The sequence below is a fragment of the Mycetomoellerius zeteki genome, unplaced genomic scaffold (genome assembly GCF_001594055.1).
Source record: "Mycetomoellerius zeteki isolate Tzet28-1 unplaced genomic scaffold, Tzet1.0 scaffold155, whole genome shotgun sequence".
In the NCBI taxonomy this organism is placed as follows: domain Eukaryota; kingdom Metazoa; phylum Arthropoda; class Insecta; order Hymenoptera; family Formicidae; genus Mycetomoellerius; species Mycetomoellerius zeteki.
The window spans coordinates 1,054,336-1,072,149 of NW_017256500.1; the positions used below are offsets into that span (position 1 = coordinate 1,054,336).

Consider the following 17,814-nt stretch of genomic DNA (forward strand, 5'->3'; position numbering starts at 1 on the left):
TAGCAATGTATATTAGAATACGGCTTATGTATCAATACTATTTATCATCTAAAAAATATATTATATTTAATATAAAAAGAAACATTATCTCAAGAGTGCATCGTTGAATAAGAGTTGTAGCAATCTTATATATATACATATATATATGATATATATATATATACATATATATATATCGTAAAACACATCTTTTGCGTGTAATTTTTGTACAATTTTGTTTAAGTCGCACATCGGTGTCTTTCACCAGATCTAAAATCTTAATTCCATGTAGATTAAATTATGATAAAATTTTAGATTATTCGAATATTTAGCGTATTTTTTATATAAAAATATTATTAAGTATTGATATGCTTTGTACAAGAAAATTTCGATTTGTTATGGCAATGTTAAAGACTTGTCAACTCTGATTAAGTCCAGGCCCATGAAGTTCTATAAAACTTTCAAGTGAACGTGGAACGTTACCACGATACGGTAGGTCATAAGTCTTAATTGCTTTGGCTGCCATACACGTTAAGGACAATTTGGTTCGAGTACGTAATATTATTTTAGCTACACCTGAAATAGAAATTGAATTTTGGCCAAATAATCATATGATAACGCAGCAGCGAAATACGCAAATCAGTAATAAAATTTGCAAATTTACCCGTAGTAACCGCATCGTACGGAGTATGACCTCTATTATTTACAGTATCCATATGTGCTCCAGCTTCAATCAGATCTATTATAATTGAATGTAAGGTCGCAAAATCGCTGAAAAAAATATTTAAAAAATTATTAAATCTGTATCGGTATAAAGTTGGATATTATTTATTTTAACAGCACACCTAATTGCTTTACTGTAACCAACAATAACGTGAAGCGGAGTATTTCTTTCGCTATCCATCGCGTTTATGTCAGCACCACAGCGAATCAATAATCGTGCTGTAGCTGCACACGGAAATCTGGAAACCACACAAATAATTTGTTCAATGCTAATCTTGGTTACTAATGCTATTTTAATATGGCATTTTGACATACTTGCAGACATCGTTAGTATGAAAATCGTCGACAGGAGTTTCAACATTCACAGCAAGATGTAGTAAAGTCTGCCCATCTTTCAAACATACTTTTAATGCGCATAATTTGTGTACTAGATGATGTGCTTGTGTCAAATCTGATTCATCACTGTTTCCATTAAGAGTCATTAGTTTTGTCAGAATCGTTAAAATATATAGAGTTGTTGTAATATTCGATTCCATCTCGTCCTATGAAGACATTATTTCTAAATATATAGAGATATGTTTTTGTTTGTCACAGTAATATGATATAGTCGCATGCACTAATGTCTATTATGTCGACATATTTATAAAAATACTTCACGACTTGTAATTCACCTATTGTTTTTGTTTTTTGCTAACATAAGCAGTTGAACTATGCCATTAGCCAGGGTTAGCAAAACCCAGTTTTTTCCAGAAAAACCTAAATTTTGGGGGTTTTTGTGGTTTGTGGGTTTTTGTTCTAGGACTCTAGTAGCAGTCATCTATTGTTTTAAAAGCATAGTATCTGTTCGACAAAAACATAATCTCAAAAAGTCGTCCAACAGATATTACCAGGATTTAGGATCAACATTTCATTAATATCATTTATGTTAAACAATCATTGCAGCAAGTTTCCGATTAATTTATAGATAAAAAACTAGTTTAATTCTTAATGTATGTTGTAATAAAGTAGTGTATTTTTAAAGATCCAATAAACATTGCTCGTGTTTTTTGACCTTACTAACTACTAATTTTTGCTTAACAATCTCGAGCTAGATATTTTACACATTTCCATTTATTTGCACGCGGGTCGTACAATGCGTTCTAATAACTTTCCATTTAAATTTCATCGTTATCTTGATTTCATTTACCAACATCTCGGTGATCATGAGGCTTTAACTTTGAAACGTTGGATTGATATTAATTGTAAACTTATAAGAGCCATATCATAGGTACATTTTTAAAATTATGTATTTCTAATAATGTTTTTCTATCACATTTTTCTAATAATTTCTTTCACAACTTACAATTTAAACATTATAAGACGAATCAAAAATTAAATAAGATACTATATCATTCAAAGAAAAAAATTTTTAATTAGAAATATTTGATTTACATAGATCAATACATTCTCTTAATAGACAATTAATGTTTTTATCATTTAATTTATCAAACGTATTACCACAGCATGTTTGGAATGATTTGGTAAAACATTATTCGATTTCTTTTGAAAATTTTCGAAAAAGATTGCTTTTTCTCGCCATCCAACGACGAAATAGTTAAATTCACTTGATGGCGTTAAAAATTTATCAATTTTATATAATTTTATTCGTAATGTTAAATGTATTATGTTCAACCTGTAATACGACTTCATATCTTTCTTTCCAATGTTTAATTAATGTTATAATTAAATATAACATAAATGAATTGAAATATATAAAAATAAAATATCTAGCTCGAGATTGCTAAGCAAAATTAGTAGTTAGAAAGGTCAAAAAACACGAGCATTTTTTTTAGTTTATTAAGTTTTTGTTTAAAAATTGCGAAGATATATTAATATTATACAAAACAATTTAACATGCATTTGGGTTTTTGTAATTTGTACTTGGATTTTTGTAAACTAGGTTTTTCTGTACCAACCCTGCCATTAGCTATGCAAGCGAAAAGAACGTTCCTTAAATATCGCAGGAAAACATATTGTCGAGTGCAGACACACTAAGCGTCACTAATGCAGTAATGCATACGATTATAGTGTAAGATGTAGTTCATGAATCAAAGTCTCTTTTATTGAACTTACAACACATTGATCGATGTCATCCTTAGAATCCGGATTTTGGATTTTGACCTTGTTTCTATTCAACTCTGTTACGCTTGCTTCCAGAACATTTATCACTTGAGAAATATCTAGATCGACGCCCACGTGTATCATTTGTGAGAAAACTTGCGCAAATCGAAGGAGATCTGTTACAACGGATATATCATTGAGTTGTCTTAATTTCAAAGCGTGCAGCCACAGATCTATACATCTATCAAATCTGGCGTTATCCGCAAATATAGCGCCTCTGAATACTATAGGATGTGGTAGTTCTGGATTATGAAGGCCTGAAAAGCATAAAAATATTAGTTTTTGTAAAAAACGAACGCAGTCTTACTTTATAATACAAGCATGAAACACATATTTACCTAATATTCTCTCCCGAATAGCAAGCGATTCCATATGTATAGCATTGGGATTGAATTTGATACTTTCTAAACTTTCTATTGTTTCGCATTCTTTCCAGTTCTCGTATGCTTTCACAGTTGAACCTAGTTGCTTATGTATAATATTTTCAGTATCACTATACCTAGAAGGAGAAAAATACGCAACATAAAATAGTGACTCGGTAAAATAGAAATAAATGTTTACTCTCTTACCTTAATTGCATTGCCTTCCATAGATACGTGTATGCCATATTTAGACTATAATTATCTTTATCATTAGCGTACGATGCTCCAAGTAGCTCATAAGCATCTATTTTTTCTTCCTTTGACACTTCTGGCCTTTTTACTAGATATTCAACGACTTCTTCGCGCGTCCGTTCGGCAGCCGTTATTAAAGGCGTCATACCACTCACATTCTTCGTCATTTGCGTTCCATACTTTAACAGCTCGTACACGATAGCATTGTGTCCACATTCGGCAGCAAAATGCAATGCCGTTGCACCACAATATGCTTTCTTGTTCGGATCTGCCGCTTTGTCTAATAGAAAATTAACCTGAATCACAGAAAAAATTGGAAAAATTTATGTAACAATGATTGCATAATAAACACACGACGAGCAATGGCGTTTTTGTAATATGAGCATACTCACAATATCCAAATGTCCCTTGTACGATGCTATCATGAGGCAAGTATTGTTAAACATATTGGGAATATTTATATCAGCTTGATGATTGATCAAATATTTAACAATGTCCAAACGTCCATTAAAACATGCCGCTCGAAGCGGGGTAGAATTAGTTTTCGTTGTATGGTTGACATTTGCTCCTGCCTTCACGAGAGTTTTAAGAACGTTTAAGTGTCCTGCTCCTAAAATCGACATGGATCATTAGCGCTACAAAATTATTACAATATTCTGTTTATATATATTATTCTTTTGATATACCTGCTGCAGCCCAAAGCGCAGAAGCTCCTTCGATAACGTATCCGTTGAATTTCACCGTTCCTTCCTGTTCTAAATCAGGTTTAAACTTGTCAAGCAACATTCTGACTACTTTGTTATGCCCATAGCGCGCGGCAACTATTAAAGGTGTGCACCTTTGTCCGTCATCTTCTAAAACTTTCTGTAAATATAAATTCAAATACAAATCTAAATATTGACTGTGTTCAGCAGAAAAAAAAAACAGCTTCGCAACTGTTGTAAAATTCTTAAATAGGATTGGTTTATACATTTAGATCCAGTGAGGAACTAAGGGCAAGATCAATCAATTAAAGAATTAATTTTACAACAGTTGCAAAGTTGATTTTTCTCCTGAACGCAGCCATTGTTATACAAACACAATTTGCAACAAATTATTTTTTATTATTTAATAAGTTGCTTATTTAATAAGAAAAAATTAACTATGTCATATATTTAAATTAAAAAATAACATTTGAGAAATTATATAGTATTTTATATATATAACTTCCATAAAGGTTTATAAAATTAATATTCATATAACAATAGTGTTTATAATATAAAAAGAATTTAAAATCTTATAACTTACATTATAAATAACATCTCCACAGCTTTCTTTGTGTATGCATATATCTAAACAAGTGTTGCAAGTTGTCCTGAATAATTCTTTGTGGGTATCATGACACAGATGCAATTTATATTTATATAAGAACAATTTAGTCAGGAAACTTTAATTATATTATCAAAATAAGTAATATAATATGTTATTATTGATACTGTAAATCTAAGTAATATCCTACTTAATTATTTTAAATCAGAAACTGCAATCGAGTATGAAATATAATAAGAAATTAAGTTAAAAATTGTAATACTTTTCATAGTTTTATTACTATTCATAGTTTTACGGATATTCTTTGTCTAGAACTTTGTTCTCTAGACAAAGAATATCTATATATATCATAATAAAAACGTGAAATCAGTAAATGTACACTTACTAAAAATTTATATTAACAGTAAAATAATTCAAAAAACAAAATAATATTAAGTTTATCAATAAACATATACCTATGTTAATTAGTAAACATATGGATTTAATATTTCAATTTAAATGTAGACAACATACAATTCAAAATACCATTGTTTGCAATAAATAAAACTATTTTATAAAAAAGAATATTTGTTAGTTCTTGAAAAATTCTGTGTGTCTAATTTTCTTAACTATTTATTTTAAGTATAACCAAAAATCATACTGTATAATCCATTCTTTTGTGTCTCTTTATTTTAATTAAATAAAAATATATATCAAACCGCTTGTAGTTCAATTAACAAACCTGTTGTTGATAAAATATTTGCAAAGAATTTACATTAGTCTTATTGAAGTGTTTAGTAAGTACACATATACACTGTTAATACATGTATATAGGTGCATTCAATTTGGTGACACAAATCAATACAAGTATTGTTCATTTTTGTTATTCATGGAATTGCAAAATGGAAAAAACAATGTTTGTGGATTTGTGTTACTAATGTCTGTTTTCATCAATTAATTTTAATGTAATTAATTTTAATTTTGATACAACTTATGTTTCATCTTTTTCTAATTCTTATAACTAAAAAAAAATAAAGAGTAAGTTAATTCGAAATTAAAGTTAATCTATGAAAGTTAATCTGATGAAAATAGGCATTATGTTTGCTAGCAATAGTGAACACATTTTTCATTTTTTCTTTTCCCCTCTACATCTCTTTCTTAAATTATTATATATATATCCATTAATAAAGTGTCTAAAATCAATGGATTTTATGCTTTTAACGTAACATATGCATAACTTTGAAATTATTTTAAAATGCCTCATATTACTCCTTTCTTTCTGTGTAAGAAGAGGAATCAAATACTAATTGAATAAAAAACATCAAATAATTATATACAGGGTGATTCATTTTAACAAGTAATTATTTCAATTATGTAATTTTACCAAAAGACATTCTAAATTAAAGTTGTTTAGTATTAAAGGAGACAATAAGTCTCCCTCTACACCATACTTTTATTCGATATATCTTTTGATAAAAAGAAATATACATACTTTCCAAATACTTACTTACCTCCATTATCGTTAAATGAAACATCCTGTAAATAGTAATTTATTATTTTTAATAATACTTATTGCAATTGCAATTTTCTAACAGGAAATAACAGGACGAAGGTCAATATTTATCCGCGATTAATCAAGTGTTTTTGATTTTGTCAGAATGAACAGAGTGTGATTTCGCGAGTGATGAAGGCTGTATTCCAAAATTCGCTGCCAGCGCTGAAAATCTACGGTTTACGTCACGTGTATTATACATTTTCAGCACTAAGGCAGTGAATTTTGGAACACAGTTCCAAATGAAAAGAAGTGAAAGGTGACGCAACAAAATATTATGGTTTACCTGGTTAATCAAACAATCGACTTCGGCGTCAGACTTGTCATTCAGCAGGGTATAAAGAGCGATTGCCATTCCGTCCCTTGCCGAATAATAAATTCGTTTGACCAGCGACTGCTGGGGCTCGTCGATTATCTCGCAAGCAGTGTCCATCCTCGCGAGTGGCTCGTGCCCGAGCAACGTTCAGGCGGTTCAGGAAAAGAATCAGCTGAGCTCACTCAGAGACGTGGTAACCTCAAAACTCATGTTCCTCGCTCGTCATCAGTGCGCGGAAAATACATCGCACGTTACCATCGTCACTGTCGCCTTCGCCGCCGCCGTCGTCGTCGTCGTGATCTATTTTAAGATTGTGTTGCACGCAAAAGTATAGCGATTTCGAATGCAAAAATAAACCGCGACAAAGCGGTTTTTACGCGGCGCCGCGAGCCTCTTTGTCGCTACGACATGCTACATCAACAACAAACGTTGGTATGAGGCGAGTGCGGCGACTGGACCCCGTTCGCGATCGCGTGCCTCTCGTTTGAAAGCTCAGCAGTTCGCCGAACGAATCGTCGCGACCGTGTTGTTTACTTTCAGAGAACTTGCGGAAACACTTGCTCCATTTGCTCGCTTCCGATCACCGACGGATCCGACGAATGTGCGCTGGACACGTCACAGAACGTCATATCGTGACGTTGCGAATTGCGATCGACGACAATCGCTTCTTCACGCAGAAGGCGTTGATTGGGCTTTTTAACGTAATCCATATGAATCAGCCAATGACGACGCGACGTTTGTTCTCACCAGCGGAACTTGCGATGAAAATTCGCGCAAATTGCGATTTTCCGCAATATGAATTATGAAGTGATATTTATAAAATCTTGGAAACAATTATGCATCTTGAAAATTATAAAAGTGAGCAAATTTCCATTTTTAATTTTAATCTCGGTTCAACTTGTTCTTCATCTTTTTCTACTTAGAATTTAAAAAAGATGAAGAGTTAGTTGACTCAAGGTTAAAATTAAACTACATTGTGGTAGAAACGGGCATAATGCGACGATCAATGAAATTATAAATATTCTAATGAATTTGCTCATTTTTTTATTTGTCAGCTTATTTGAAGATATATATAATCGATCTCTTGTGATCTTATGTTTATTTATTAATTCTCCGCTGACATGAATCAAGTCTTTAAAGACACCTTCGATACTTTTATTGTGAATTTTGGTGAACATATTTAAATCTGTACAAATAAAATATAATCCGATTTTTATGATTGTAAAAATTTGTTAAATTCTTTGACAAATATTAGATTTTTGTTTAGATTTTTATATAATCAAATATTGCTGCAATGAAAGAATTAAAATTCCATGTTGCTAGCAGATGGTTAAAATCATCTTAAATACATGTATATGATTATCTAAATTGATGCTACATTTTCTTTGTCTAGATGGAATCTGAAAATCATCTCAAAACAGACTTATAAAATAATATTGAATATAAACTCGGATTTTATTAAAGTTTTGAATACTGCTTCTAAATTTTACCTCGGCAAAAGAAAACGAGAAATGATGCTGTTGATGATATTGCAACCGATATATATTTATATGCGAACTTATTGCGTATCTCGCGAAAATGCGCAGATATCGTAACGTAAAATTTTACCCGCAATGTACGAGAGATTCTTTATGAAAATATATCTTTAACAAAATTTTCAATGATAGGATAACTTCATATACATTAGAAATCAAATCGAAAACTTTCAAACTTCAAAATTTATTTGTATAGAATTTTTATAAACTTTCATAAATTAATAAACTCTATAAATATAAATTATCGAACGTAAAATTAATATATACTTGAATCTACTGCGAGCGACTCACTAAACTTATTTTCTACTTGATACTTGCCGCATTGTAATTAAATTGCAATCATTTTAACAGAGTCAATCTTTATTATTTTCAGACATTAGAACTTAAAACTATTCATTTAATTTTTATTGTACTTTTTATTGTAACTTTTATTTCTATATACATAATACTTCTGTAATATATCTGTCGCTATATTTTTCATTCTGGATGCACACATATGCGGATAGCTGCAAACGTTCTTTCATTGTTATTTATATGTATTTATTAACACATCATAAAAATTGTTAAAAGGTAACTAAAAAAATATATATATAACTGTAAATAGTATATATTTATTTATTATAAAAGTATATTTTCTCTTTTTTCTTCTCTTATCTAAACATATATCTTCTACTCTTCCACGCGGGATGATAAATTATTAAATATGGGCAACTGTCACAGACGCGACCCAGCTTAAGATAAGGACGCGTTCACACCTTGACAGAAAAATGGAAAGCAGAAAAGCAGCAGTCGATCGTATAGTACTGTGATTTTTCATAGTGGGTCGGAAAACCAAACAAGGACCTTAAGAATTCGCGCTGATAGTCGACAATTATGACTTATTCTGTACTACTTACTACCAGCGCCGAATTCTTCTTCTTCTTAACATTCCTATTTCCAATCCACTATGAAGTCACAGTACCATGCGAAAAGAGGATCCACAATTTCCTCGGGCAGCCAGAGGCTTCGCTTGTTCAAAATTGTAACTTGTGTATTCTTGAGTCCTGTCATCAACACAGCAATTTAGCGTGAGTTCTAATTGGCTGCTGCTTTTCTGCTTTCTGCTTTTCTGTCAAGGTGTGAACGTACCCTAACTATTAAACAGACAAGGCTTTGTGAATGCCGTTTTCTCGTCGATAACCACTTGGTACAATCACAGCATCATTGACATGTATAAAACTCTTTCATGCGCGCCAATTACGCGTATTTGCGCGAGACTAAATTCGGAGATCCTATCTACAATAAGCCACCCTCTAATCTTTTACTACTAATGAGATTCATTAATGGCAAACGCAACAAAAGGGAATATGCATTTTGGAGAGCATGCAGGGAGCACGCTAAATTCATCTTTTTTATTTAATTTTATCTGATAAATCTGAAAATTATAATAAAATATTCCTAAGTCAATATTTTTATAGAACACATTATTAGCATCCAAGTCTTAAAAAAATGTTTTCTAAAAATATTACTTAAAACAGTCTTGAAATAAAAATGGACTACTTATATTTAAGATTATACTTAGACGATCTTAAATATAACAAAAGATTATGAATATCGGCCTTAATGTTTGGGAAAAAGGAACATATTTTAATTAGAAAAAAGTAATGATTGCTTTTATCATTTTGTTGAGATATCAGTGAATGTCCCTTTCAATCCAAAAACAAATAGCTTGTACTTACTTTTTTACTAATATTTGAAAAAAATTTTTTCACGCGCGCGCACGTGCAACAGAACTCTCTATCTAAAATCAAAATTGACTGAATGACTAATTTATTTTTTAGTGTTAGTAAAAGCCACAATTTTAATAAGATTAAGAGAAATTTGCTAACATGGATCGACATTTTGTATAACGATTGACAAAAATCAACCGTTGTTTTTTTCTGTTTAAAACCTATCTTAAATTTTTTCAGAATTATTTTGACTATATTTTAGATCAATAAGTAAAATTGAATATAAAAAAGATGAAACCAATAATTCTTGTTCTCCAAATTGCCTGAAATGCATACCCTTTCATATCACATTGTAATAAAGATTCTGACACTACAACACACACACATATCGTTACTACACAATCATTTTAGAGATGATTTCTATGAACTTCTAATATTCTTGAATATCCATTATATCAAGTTTCCAAGTATTCATTAAATATTTTATTTTTTTTGTATAAAAAATTATATATAAATACACATGTTACATACAGTGCGTTAAAAAAATATAATTTTTTAAAGGGAAAGATTTCAGAAACTCCAAGTAAATACAGTATCATACATTAAATATATCATAAGTATTTTATTCTATTTTTCTCAGACATAATTTTTTTGTATTTTCTTTTCTCTAACGAGGCACAATATTTGTAATTTCAAGAAATTTTATTTTATTTAGAGAAGAATTTCTCTTTTTTCAGTATAAATATTTTGATATCAGAGCAAAACTGTCAATATTAATAAATATTTCAATATCTATATTTACAAGGTCATTTGGATATTCAAGGAATATTTGAGAATATGTGAATATGCTATATGGGATATTTTCTTCACACACATGAATTTGTATGTAAACATATTTCATCTCTGTATGTCTGTGTTAATAATTTATAATTCATCAACGATTTTTCTAAAATCATTTGATATCCTATTGATATATATTTTTCGCACGTCTTCGTGCATTACGGGAATAAACTCGTCGAAAATACCAATCCGAATCGTTAGGCTGTTTCGCACGTCTTCGTGCATTTCTACGGGAAAAAACTCGTCGAAAATACCAATCTGAATCGTCAGGTTGTCGATGCTTGTTATACTCGTAAGATCTGCACAAAAGAGCATTACTTTTTAAAAATCATAATTATTTGTAAGCGCATGAAGTTATTTGAATTCGTAATAGATTGCAATATTATATAAATTGTATTTTGTTGGAAATTAGTTACCTTTCGTTATCACTTCTTTCGTTTGTATTTATATAGTGATTATCTTGCTTCATTGTACGACTATCAAACGAAGAATGTTTAGACGTATGATAATTAACAGTGTGCTCTGATATGTGATTCTTTATTTTATTTTGAGAGGGTATATATTTTTTTTCATAATTTGCTTTATCATTAATGACATTTTTGGTGAAGCCATTTGATTTAAAATATTCTTTTTTCTTTGGTCTGTTTTTTTCTTTGGCAGACAAAATATTTGCAGAATTTTCGTGATCCATTATAGTTCTCTTGCTATTTGTATCATATTTTTTATGTTTGTAATTCTTTGTTTTATACTGAAACAAATTTACAATTTATATTTATCACATGAGAAATTTTGTATATTATATAATACAATTTCTAAATATATTTACTATTTTGTATATACACTTTTCACGATCTTTATTCACTTGCAATTTAAAAAATTACGAGAAATAAACAATTTTGCACAGATTTACAACTTACAGTCGGTATGGTGTCAAATATGCTCATGTTAATATTAAACTCTGGACAATAATTAGTGGAAAGTGGACATGTATTTTTCAGTTGCATTAAAATATTATCAAAACTATTTTTTGATATTACATCTGATCGTAAGTCATCATTCTTTCCTTCACAACACTTAATTGATTCTTTAATGTCTTCTTCGTCATCCTCAATCAGTTGTTTTAAGAATTCATTATTATATAGTATATTTTTCAAGTGGTGTAATTTCTTTTTCAATTGATGTCTTAATTTATTCATATTTTCTACTACCTTAGAGATAAGTAACTGAGAAGTGTTATGTATCTCATGACTGGCATGTCGTAAAAATCTGTTATATGATAAAGCAGTTTATAATTACACGCGGCAATAATTTATAATAAATAAAAAAATTGTATATTATTTATAGTACATACTTACTTCATAGTACTAGATTTGTCTACATTTTGTCTTTTATTTCTTTTATTTTTCAAAGAATCTTCTTTATCATTATCATGAATTTTATGAATATACTTTTGATCATACTTTGTGTTTAATACTGTATCATCGGTTTTTATATGCTCCTTTACATTTTTTGTCTTTGTATTTTCTTTTGTAGTCGTTTTGCTAACGAAATTTTTTGATGTATAGTTTGAGAGACAAAATTTATCATGATCTTTAAACAGCTGATTATTCTCGGTCAATCGTTCTAAAAGTTTATCATCAGGTAGTTTACTTTTTAAATAACACAATGTTTTACTCAATCTGTGTCTCTCTTTAGCATATTTATTATACACTTTTAATATAACTTTGCTCACTTTTTCTACTAAATTAGTAAGGAGTGATTTAGAAGCAATATGCATTCTATCACTGTTGTGTTGCAAGAAGCTGTAAATAATATAATAACTTAAATATGCAATAATTCACTAGACATTAAATATCTGTTTATTACTGATACTTACTCTAAGACAATAGGATCAAACACAACTTGTGTGTTGTTCCTAAGTAATATCATTGTATCATAAAACGCTTTTGTATTATTTACAATATCCAATGTTTTATTTATGTCATTTTTCAAAGAATTATTATCATCGTAAATAAATGTCAGTGATGATAATACATGTAGAGAATTTTGAAGTTGATCCAATGGATATGAAGTAGAATTGAAAAATTCCTTGGTAATTATAACAGGTTTACTATTTGTTTTATTAGAAGAATCAGTAATCTCGGAAAACTGTGTTAAAATTTGTTCTGTAATTTTTATATCAGTTGGCATATGTGCTTTAATTTCGTTCAACATAGTTTTCACTAAAAATAAGAATTATGATGTAAATGATGTAAATCTACAATAGATCTTGGACCTTAAAACATTTTGTTTATCTTTACCATCTGTCAATTCCTTGCAAGTATTAACAATGTTATGACTCGCAGTCTTAAGGCTTTCAACATCAACTCCATTCGAGACTGGACAAGTTTTAAGAATTGTGAAAAAGTAACTAAGAGTCACACCAACAATTATACCCAACACATAAGCGATAAGAATGTTCCATATATCTTTCTACAATAAAAAAGAGATTTAAACCTTATCATTTAGAAAACATTAAAGATATTTGGAATATAATCTTATTGTCAGATAATGCAAGAATACTAAGTTTTAACTGAATATCAATTATTACAATACCTGTTTATTTGTTTGTACTTCTAGCATTTGCAGAGACTTGCATGGCTTACGATTAAATTGACAAATTTGGAGATTTGTATTAACAACATCTGTGTCACTCTCTGTTATGACTGATATACCGTCAGATATATCTTCTGATTCTGTGTTTGTACACGATACTTTACTATCATTATCTTTCGTTTGTTCAATCTCATTATCTGAATCCTTCACAAATAGAAAATGTTAAGCATCTCATTGATTCAGTTCTGTTTTAATATTACTTGTGGCTGCACAGTATTCAAGTTCTAATTACATCATATCTGCAATATTATTACTCACCTTCTGTGTCTCTGGTGATTGCAAATTTTTGCCATTATCACTATGATCGATAATCCAGCTTAATTTTATCCAATCATCCTCATCTCCATCCAGCTGTACCACTTTTACATCAACATCCATGTTATCGAGACATATTTCGTTAATATTTACGTCATCCATCATCTGTCTCGTAAAACAAAAGTTTGCGTAGTTTTTTTCGAAGATTTATCAAACACACTGCGGACCGAAATCCAAAAGTTCAACTGAGTCACGGCACAAAATATATTTTACTGAATATGTGCCAAATAGCCAAATTTCAAGCACAGATATTGGGCTACATTTCAACGATTAGTCTCTATAATTTACATATATACTATAATACTAGATACTATCCAGATTCTGTTTATGCAGCACAGGTCACCTTTGTCCTTTGGTTTATATCACGAATAATTTTGATTAGGAAATTCTCAAGTTGGTTTGACATTCTCAGCATAGAAGACAGCAAAGAATAAACAATGGTTGCTTTCAGTCGCGTTCAGAATAATCACTGAGTATCAATCAAATATGATTGGTTCTTACCCGTAGATCTAACTGGCTAGGTTACACAAGACGCAATTCATATTCAACAATTTAATCTGATAAATGTGAAATAAGACGAAAATAGCGTTGACATAAGAAATATGTCATCAAGTTATATATATATTATATGATGTATAAATGTTCATATAAATATTTAGAGAAATTTTAGTAATATATATATAATATATATATATGATCCAAGATATATGATTCAAATTATCAAAATTATCAAAAGATTGTACTTTGGATTGATTAAATTAAAATTTCGAAAATTAGAATTCTGATTAAAGCGATAGTATATTAATTTTGGCTCAATTTCCAATTTTGCAGATTTAACCATTCGATATAAATATATAAAATATATAAGAAAATGCTTTACTTTAGTACACACGTCATTTAATCTCAAAAATTACATTTGCGCATTCATTAAGTCTGTCGCGTTGCTTACACTTTTGGCACTCGACATCTTCGCTTTCTCTCTTTTCAAGGCCAAATATATATCTATCTCATTTTAAGTGCAAAAATATTTGGGGATTTCATGCAACGCGAACAGACCTATGATTGGTCAACACAGACAAATGAGGACCTAATTGCCTCCCACCATATATACGCTCCAGCCAATAAAAAAATTGTCAAACCCTATAAGCGCATAATATTATTTAATATTAAATAATATTATGCGCTTATAGGGTTTGACAATTTTTTTATTGAAAAAATTCCAATTATTGATATATTTAGAGAGATCGTTCAACTTCATTAATAATTTTATTATAAGCACATAAACCTCTTATTATAAGGACCACTGCCCTATAAGCGCAAAATGTTCCTAGAATGTTACATGAATATTATTAAAAAAAATTAAAATAATGTTATTATAATATTTCGAAAATATCATAAATATTTTTTTAATATTACAGGAGTATTCTAGAGGTTATATGTCCACTTATATATAATAATAAACCTAGGTATTATATTTTAATATTCCTGAAACATTATTAAAATATTAATAAATATTAATTATTTTTAATTTTGTGCAATTTACGAGCTTGATGACAATGGCCCTAAGCCTCTAAAATTTTTCTATCAGTAACGTTGTTCTTTCTTCTCTCAGCTGAGAAGCTGAGATTTACATATTTATAATGTCGTAATAAAAAAAAACTCAGCTCTTTTAATGCGTTGAATTAATAAATATATTCTTTGTTTATACATTTGTTTTACTTGAAATGTAAAAGTGTAACATAAGTGTGCAACCACAAAGAACAAATCTGTATCTGTAATCAAAAAACACATGCGATTGGTAGCCTTAGGAAGTTTTTATATCTGAAGGATAATTTTTTACGTCACATCTATTGCATTAAATTGATTAAATTAAGATGTAAAGTAAAAAATTAAATGACTAGATGAACAGATTTGTTTTTTGCAATTGAACTTTTCGGTTTGTTTATCTTTTTCTTTTTCTTTTCAAATCTTTTCTTTCTAATCATGACTGTTTCATTTTAAGTGCAGAAAGTACAACATAGTGTAGCTACGAAGGACAGATCTATCACGGATAGTTTTTATCGTCAAATTTCGTACTGAATTCACAAATAGTGAATGAAGTAGCAAATATATCGGCAGAAAATTACTGTGTGCTTCGTAACAACTGAAACTAAGTACTGTATGTATTTTCTGCGAGTTACTATAATTGTAATCTAAAATAGGAAAAAAAGAACTTTAGATAAAAACATGAGGAATATTATTGCATTATTCAGGAATAAAACTCTGGAAAACGTAAATCAGAGGAATATCAGAATGATTGAGCACAATTTTCCGCCTTTGAAAAATGACCGGATACTCAAGGCGGCACGTGGGGAGCCAGTTGACAGAATTCCAGTTTGGGTTATGAGACAAGCAGGAAGGTACCTTCCGGAGTTTCAAGAAGTAAGAGCTCAGCATGATTTTTTCACAGTTTGCCAAACTCCTGAATTGGCATGTCAGGTGACTTTACAGCCGATAGAACGTTTCGATCTCGATGCCAGTATAATATTCTCAGATATCCTGGTGATCCCTCAGGCGATGGGCTTGAAAGTTGAGATGGCACCAGGAATAGTAAGCACTTTCTCAATTACGTATTTTCACATAACGATCAAGTGATATTCATTAATGTACTCCATATTCATTATTGTCTCTTTATTCTCTATAAATAAGAAGTATCTGTTAGGGTCCAGTCTTGCCTCAGCCCTTAGCTGGTCCCAATGATTTATCACGACTCGTGCAACCAAATGTGAATGAAGCTTTAAAGTATGTTGGAGATGCTATAACATTAACTCGACACAAGTTGAATGGCAGAGTGCCATTGATAGGATTTACTGGAGCTCCTGTAAGTATTTTAATATTATCCAAAAAACCAAAATATAATACTAATTATGAATTTCTTTGATACAAGGATATTTATTTTTATTGTATATTACATATTAATGTACTTATATATTATATGTTAATATAAAATAGTTAATTTGTTTCACACACAGTGGACTCTGATGGGTTACATGATTCAAGGAGGAGGCAGTTCTACAATGGCAAAAGCGAGATCCTGGTTATATAAGTATCCAGAAGAAACTCATAAATTGTTACAGATGATTACAGATGTTATTGTGGATTACTTAGTAATGCAAGTGAAAGCTGGTGCTCAGGTATATAATTAAAAGTATAGTTTTTTCTTTTGTAGGAGAGAACTCTTAAAATATGTTATGTATATATGTAGTATATAATGACGTAACTCAAAAGCAATAACCATTATACCCTTTTTTCAAGTTACTTCAAGTTTTTGAAAGCAATGGAGATTATTTGAACGATGCATTATTTACAAATTATTCTTTTAAATATCTCAAACAAATTAGCGAACGTGTACGAAAGCAACTGAAAGAAGCAAATATTCCAGAAGTGCCTATGGTAAAATGTTTTTCATAACTATCTCTTACCAGCAAAAAATTACTTTACAAATCAAATAGATAAATTATATATAAAAATCAAACGTATTTCTAGATTGCTTTTCCAAAAGGCGCAACCATGAATTCTTTAAAAATTCTTACGATGGATCAGAGTTATGAAGTTATAGGTCTTGATTGGACTGTAGATCCTATAGAAGCCAGAAAACAACTTGGTGCTAATGTTACATTACAAGGTAATATGGATCCTTGTGCAATGTATTCTTCACAGGTATGTTATCTCTTTTTAAAAAATTATAATTTCAATTTTTTTTAAATATAATTATTTTATATTAACTTTTATACATGCTTACTGAAAAATATAGTAATTAGAGTAATAATAGTAACGGTACTGCTAGTAATCACCAATCGAGAAATATTTACACATATAAAAATAAAATTGAATTTATTCATTATATTGTCTTTAGGATGAAATCGTCGATCGTGCACAAAAAATGGTGTCAAATTTTGGTAAAACTCGATATATTGCTAATTTGGGACATGGCATTTTACCGGATACTCCGATTTCATCCATGGAGGCGTTTATTAAAGGAGTGCACTCTGTATAAGTATATATTTTATAATCAAAGCATTTACTATCCAGTTGTTATAAACGATTACAATTATTAAATACATAACATTGTTTCATCTTTTTCTGTTTT

At 29.9% G+C, this 17,814-nt stretch overlaps 3 protein-coding genes across 4 annotated transcripts; 1 reads left to right on the forward strand and 2 right to left on the reverse strand.

Annotated features, from left to right (window-relative positions):
* Positions 1-286: 286 nt before the first annotated feature.
* Positions 287-7,111, reverse strand: LOC108720683 (protein fem-1 homolog B). Its single transcript, XM_018444807.1, has 10 exons — positions 6,602-7,111; positions 4,163-4,340; positions 3,869-4,086; positions 3,432-3,772; positions 3,201-3,361; positions 2,815-3,119; positions 1,018-1,244; positions 825-941; positions 644-750; positions 287-555 (listed from the first exon to the last, which is right to left on the reverse strand). The coding sequence occupies exons 1-10, from the start codon at positions 6,746-6,748 to the stop codon at positions 398-400; spliced, it is 1,959 nt and encodes a 652-aa protein (XP_018300309.1). The 5' UTR covers positions 6,749-7,111; the 3' UTR covers positions 287-397.
* A 3,621-nt stretch (positions 7,112-10,732) lies between these two features.
* LOC108720701 (uncharacterized) lies at positions 10,733-14,211 on the reverse strand. The gene is made up of 8 exons (XM_018444835.1): positions 13,629-14,211; positions 13,311-13,514; positions 13,016-13,187; positions 12,592-12,937; positions 12,071-12,517; positions 11,633-11,981; positions 11,132-11,463; positions 10,733-11,014 (listed from the first exon to the last, which is right to left on the reverse strand). The coding sequence occupies exons 1-8, from the start codon at positions 13,788-13,790 to the stop codon at positions 10,840-10,842; spliced, it is 2,187 nt and encodes a 728-aa protein (XP_018300337.1). The 5' UTR covers positions 13,791-14,211; the 3' UTR covers positions 10,733-10,839.
* Positions 14,212-15,705: 1,494 nt separating this feature from the next.
* Urod (uroporphyrinogen decarboxylase) lies at positions 15,706-17,762 on the forward strand. Of its 2 annotated transcripts, XM_018444849.1 has the most exons (7): positions 15,706-15,843; positions 15,938-16,274; positions 16,387-16,545; positions 16,697-16,858; positions 16,980-17,117; positions 17,211-17,384; positions 17,581-17,762. In XM_018444849.1, exons 2-7 carry the CDS (start codon positions 15,978-15,980, stop codon positions 17,719-17,721), a joined length of 1,071 nt encoding a protein of 356 aa, XP_018300351.1. In that variant the 5' UTR covers positions 15,706-15,843; positions 15,938-15,977; the 3' UTR covers positions 17,722-17,762. The 2 variants fall into 2 exon arrangements, with proteins under 2 accessions (XP_018300351.1, XP_018300350.1); XM_018444848.1 differs by lacking the exon at positions 15,706-15,843 and having other exon boundaries at positions 15,912-16,274.
* The last annotated feature ends 52 nt before the right edge of the window (positions 17,763-17,814 follow it).

What these genes read in the sequence shown, in the direction of transcription:
- LOC108720683 (XM_018444807.1), bottom strand. Translation starts at nt 6,748, where the DNA reads ATGGACACTGCTTGCGAGATAATCGACGAGCCCCAGCAGTCGCTGGTC. An exon ending in TGCGCTTTGGGCTGCAGCAG is followed by an intron (nt 4,087 to 4,162) that starts GTATATCAAAAG and finishes TGTCGATTTTAG; the next exon opens with GAGCAGGACACTTAAACGTT. An exon ending in TGGAAGGCAATGCAATTAAG is followed by an intron (nt 3,362 to 3,431) that starts GTAAGAGAGTAA and finishes TTCTCCTTCTAG; the next exon opens with GTATAGTGATACTGAAAATA.
- LOC108720701 (XM_018444835.1), bottom strand. Translation starts at nt 13,790, where the DNA reads ATGATGGATGACGTAAATATTAACGAAATATGTCTCGATAACATGGAT. An exon ending in TTGCAAGGAATTGACAGATG is followed by an intron (nt 12,938 to 13,015) that starts GTAAAGATAAAC and finishes TCTTATTTTTAG; the next exon opens with TGAAAACTATGTTGAACGAA. An exon ending in TATTTGACACCATACCGACT is followed by an intron (nt 11,464 to 11,632) that starts GTAAGTTGTAAA and finishes AATTTGTTTCAG; the next exon opens with TATAAAACAAAGAATTACAA.
- Urod (XM_018444848.1), top strand. Translation starts at nt 15,912, where the DNA reads ATGAGGAATATTATTGCATTATTCAGGAATAAAACTCTGGAAAACGTA. An exon ending in AAGTGAAAGCTGGTGCTCAG is followed by an intron (nt 16,859 to 16,979) that starts GTATATAATTAA and finishes CCTTTTTTCAAG; the next exon opens with TTACTTCAAGTTTTTGAAAG. An exon ending in ATATTCCAGAAGTGCCTATG is followed by an intron (nt 17,118 to 17,210) that starts GTAAAATGTTTT and finishes ACGTATTTCTAG; the next exon opens with ATTGCTTTTCCAAAAGGCGC.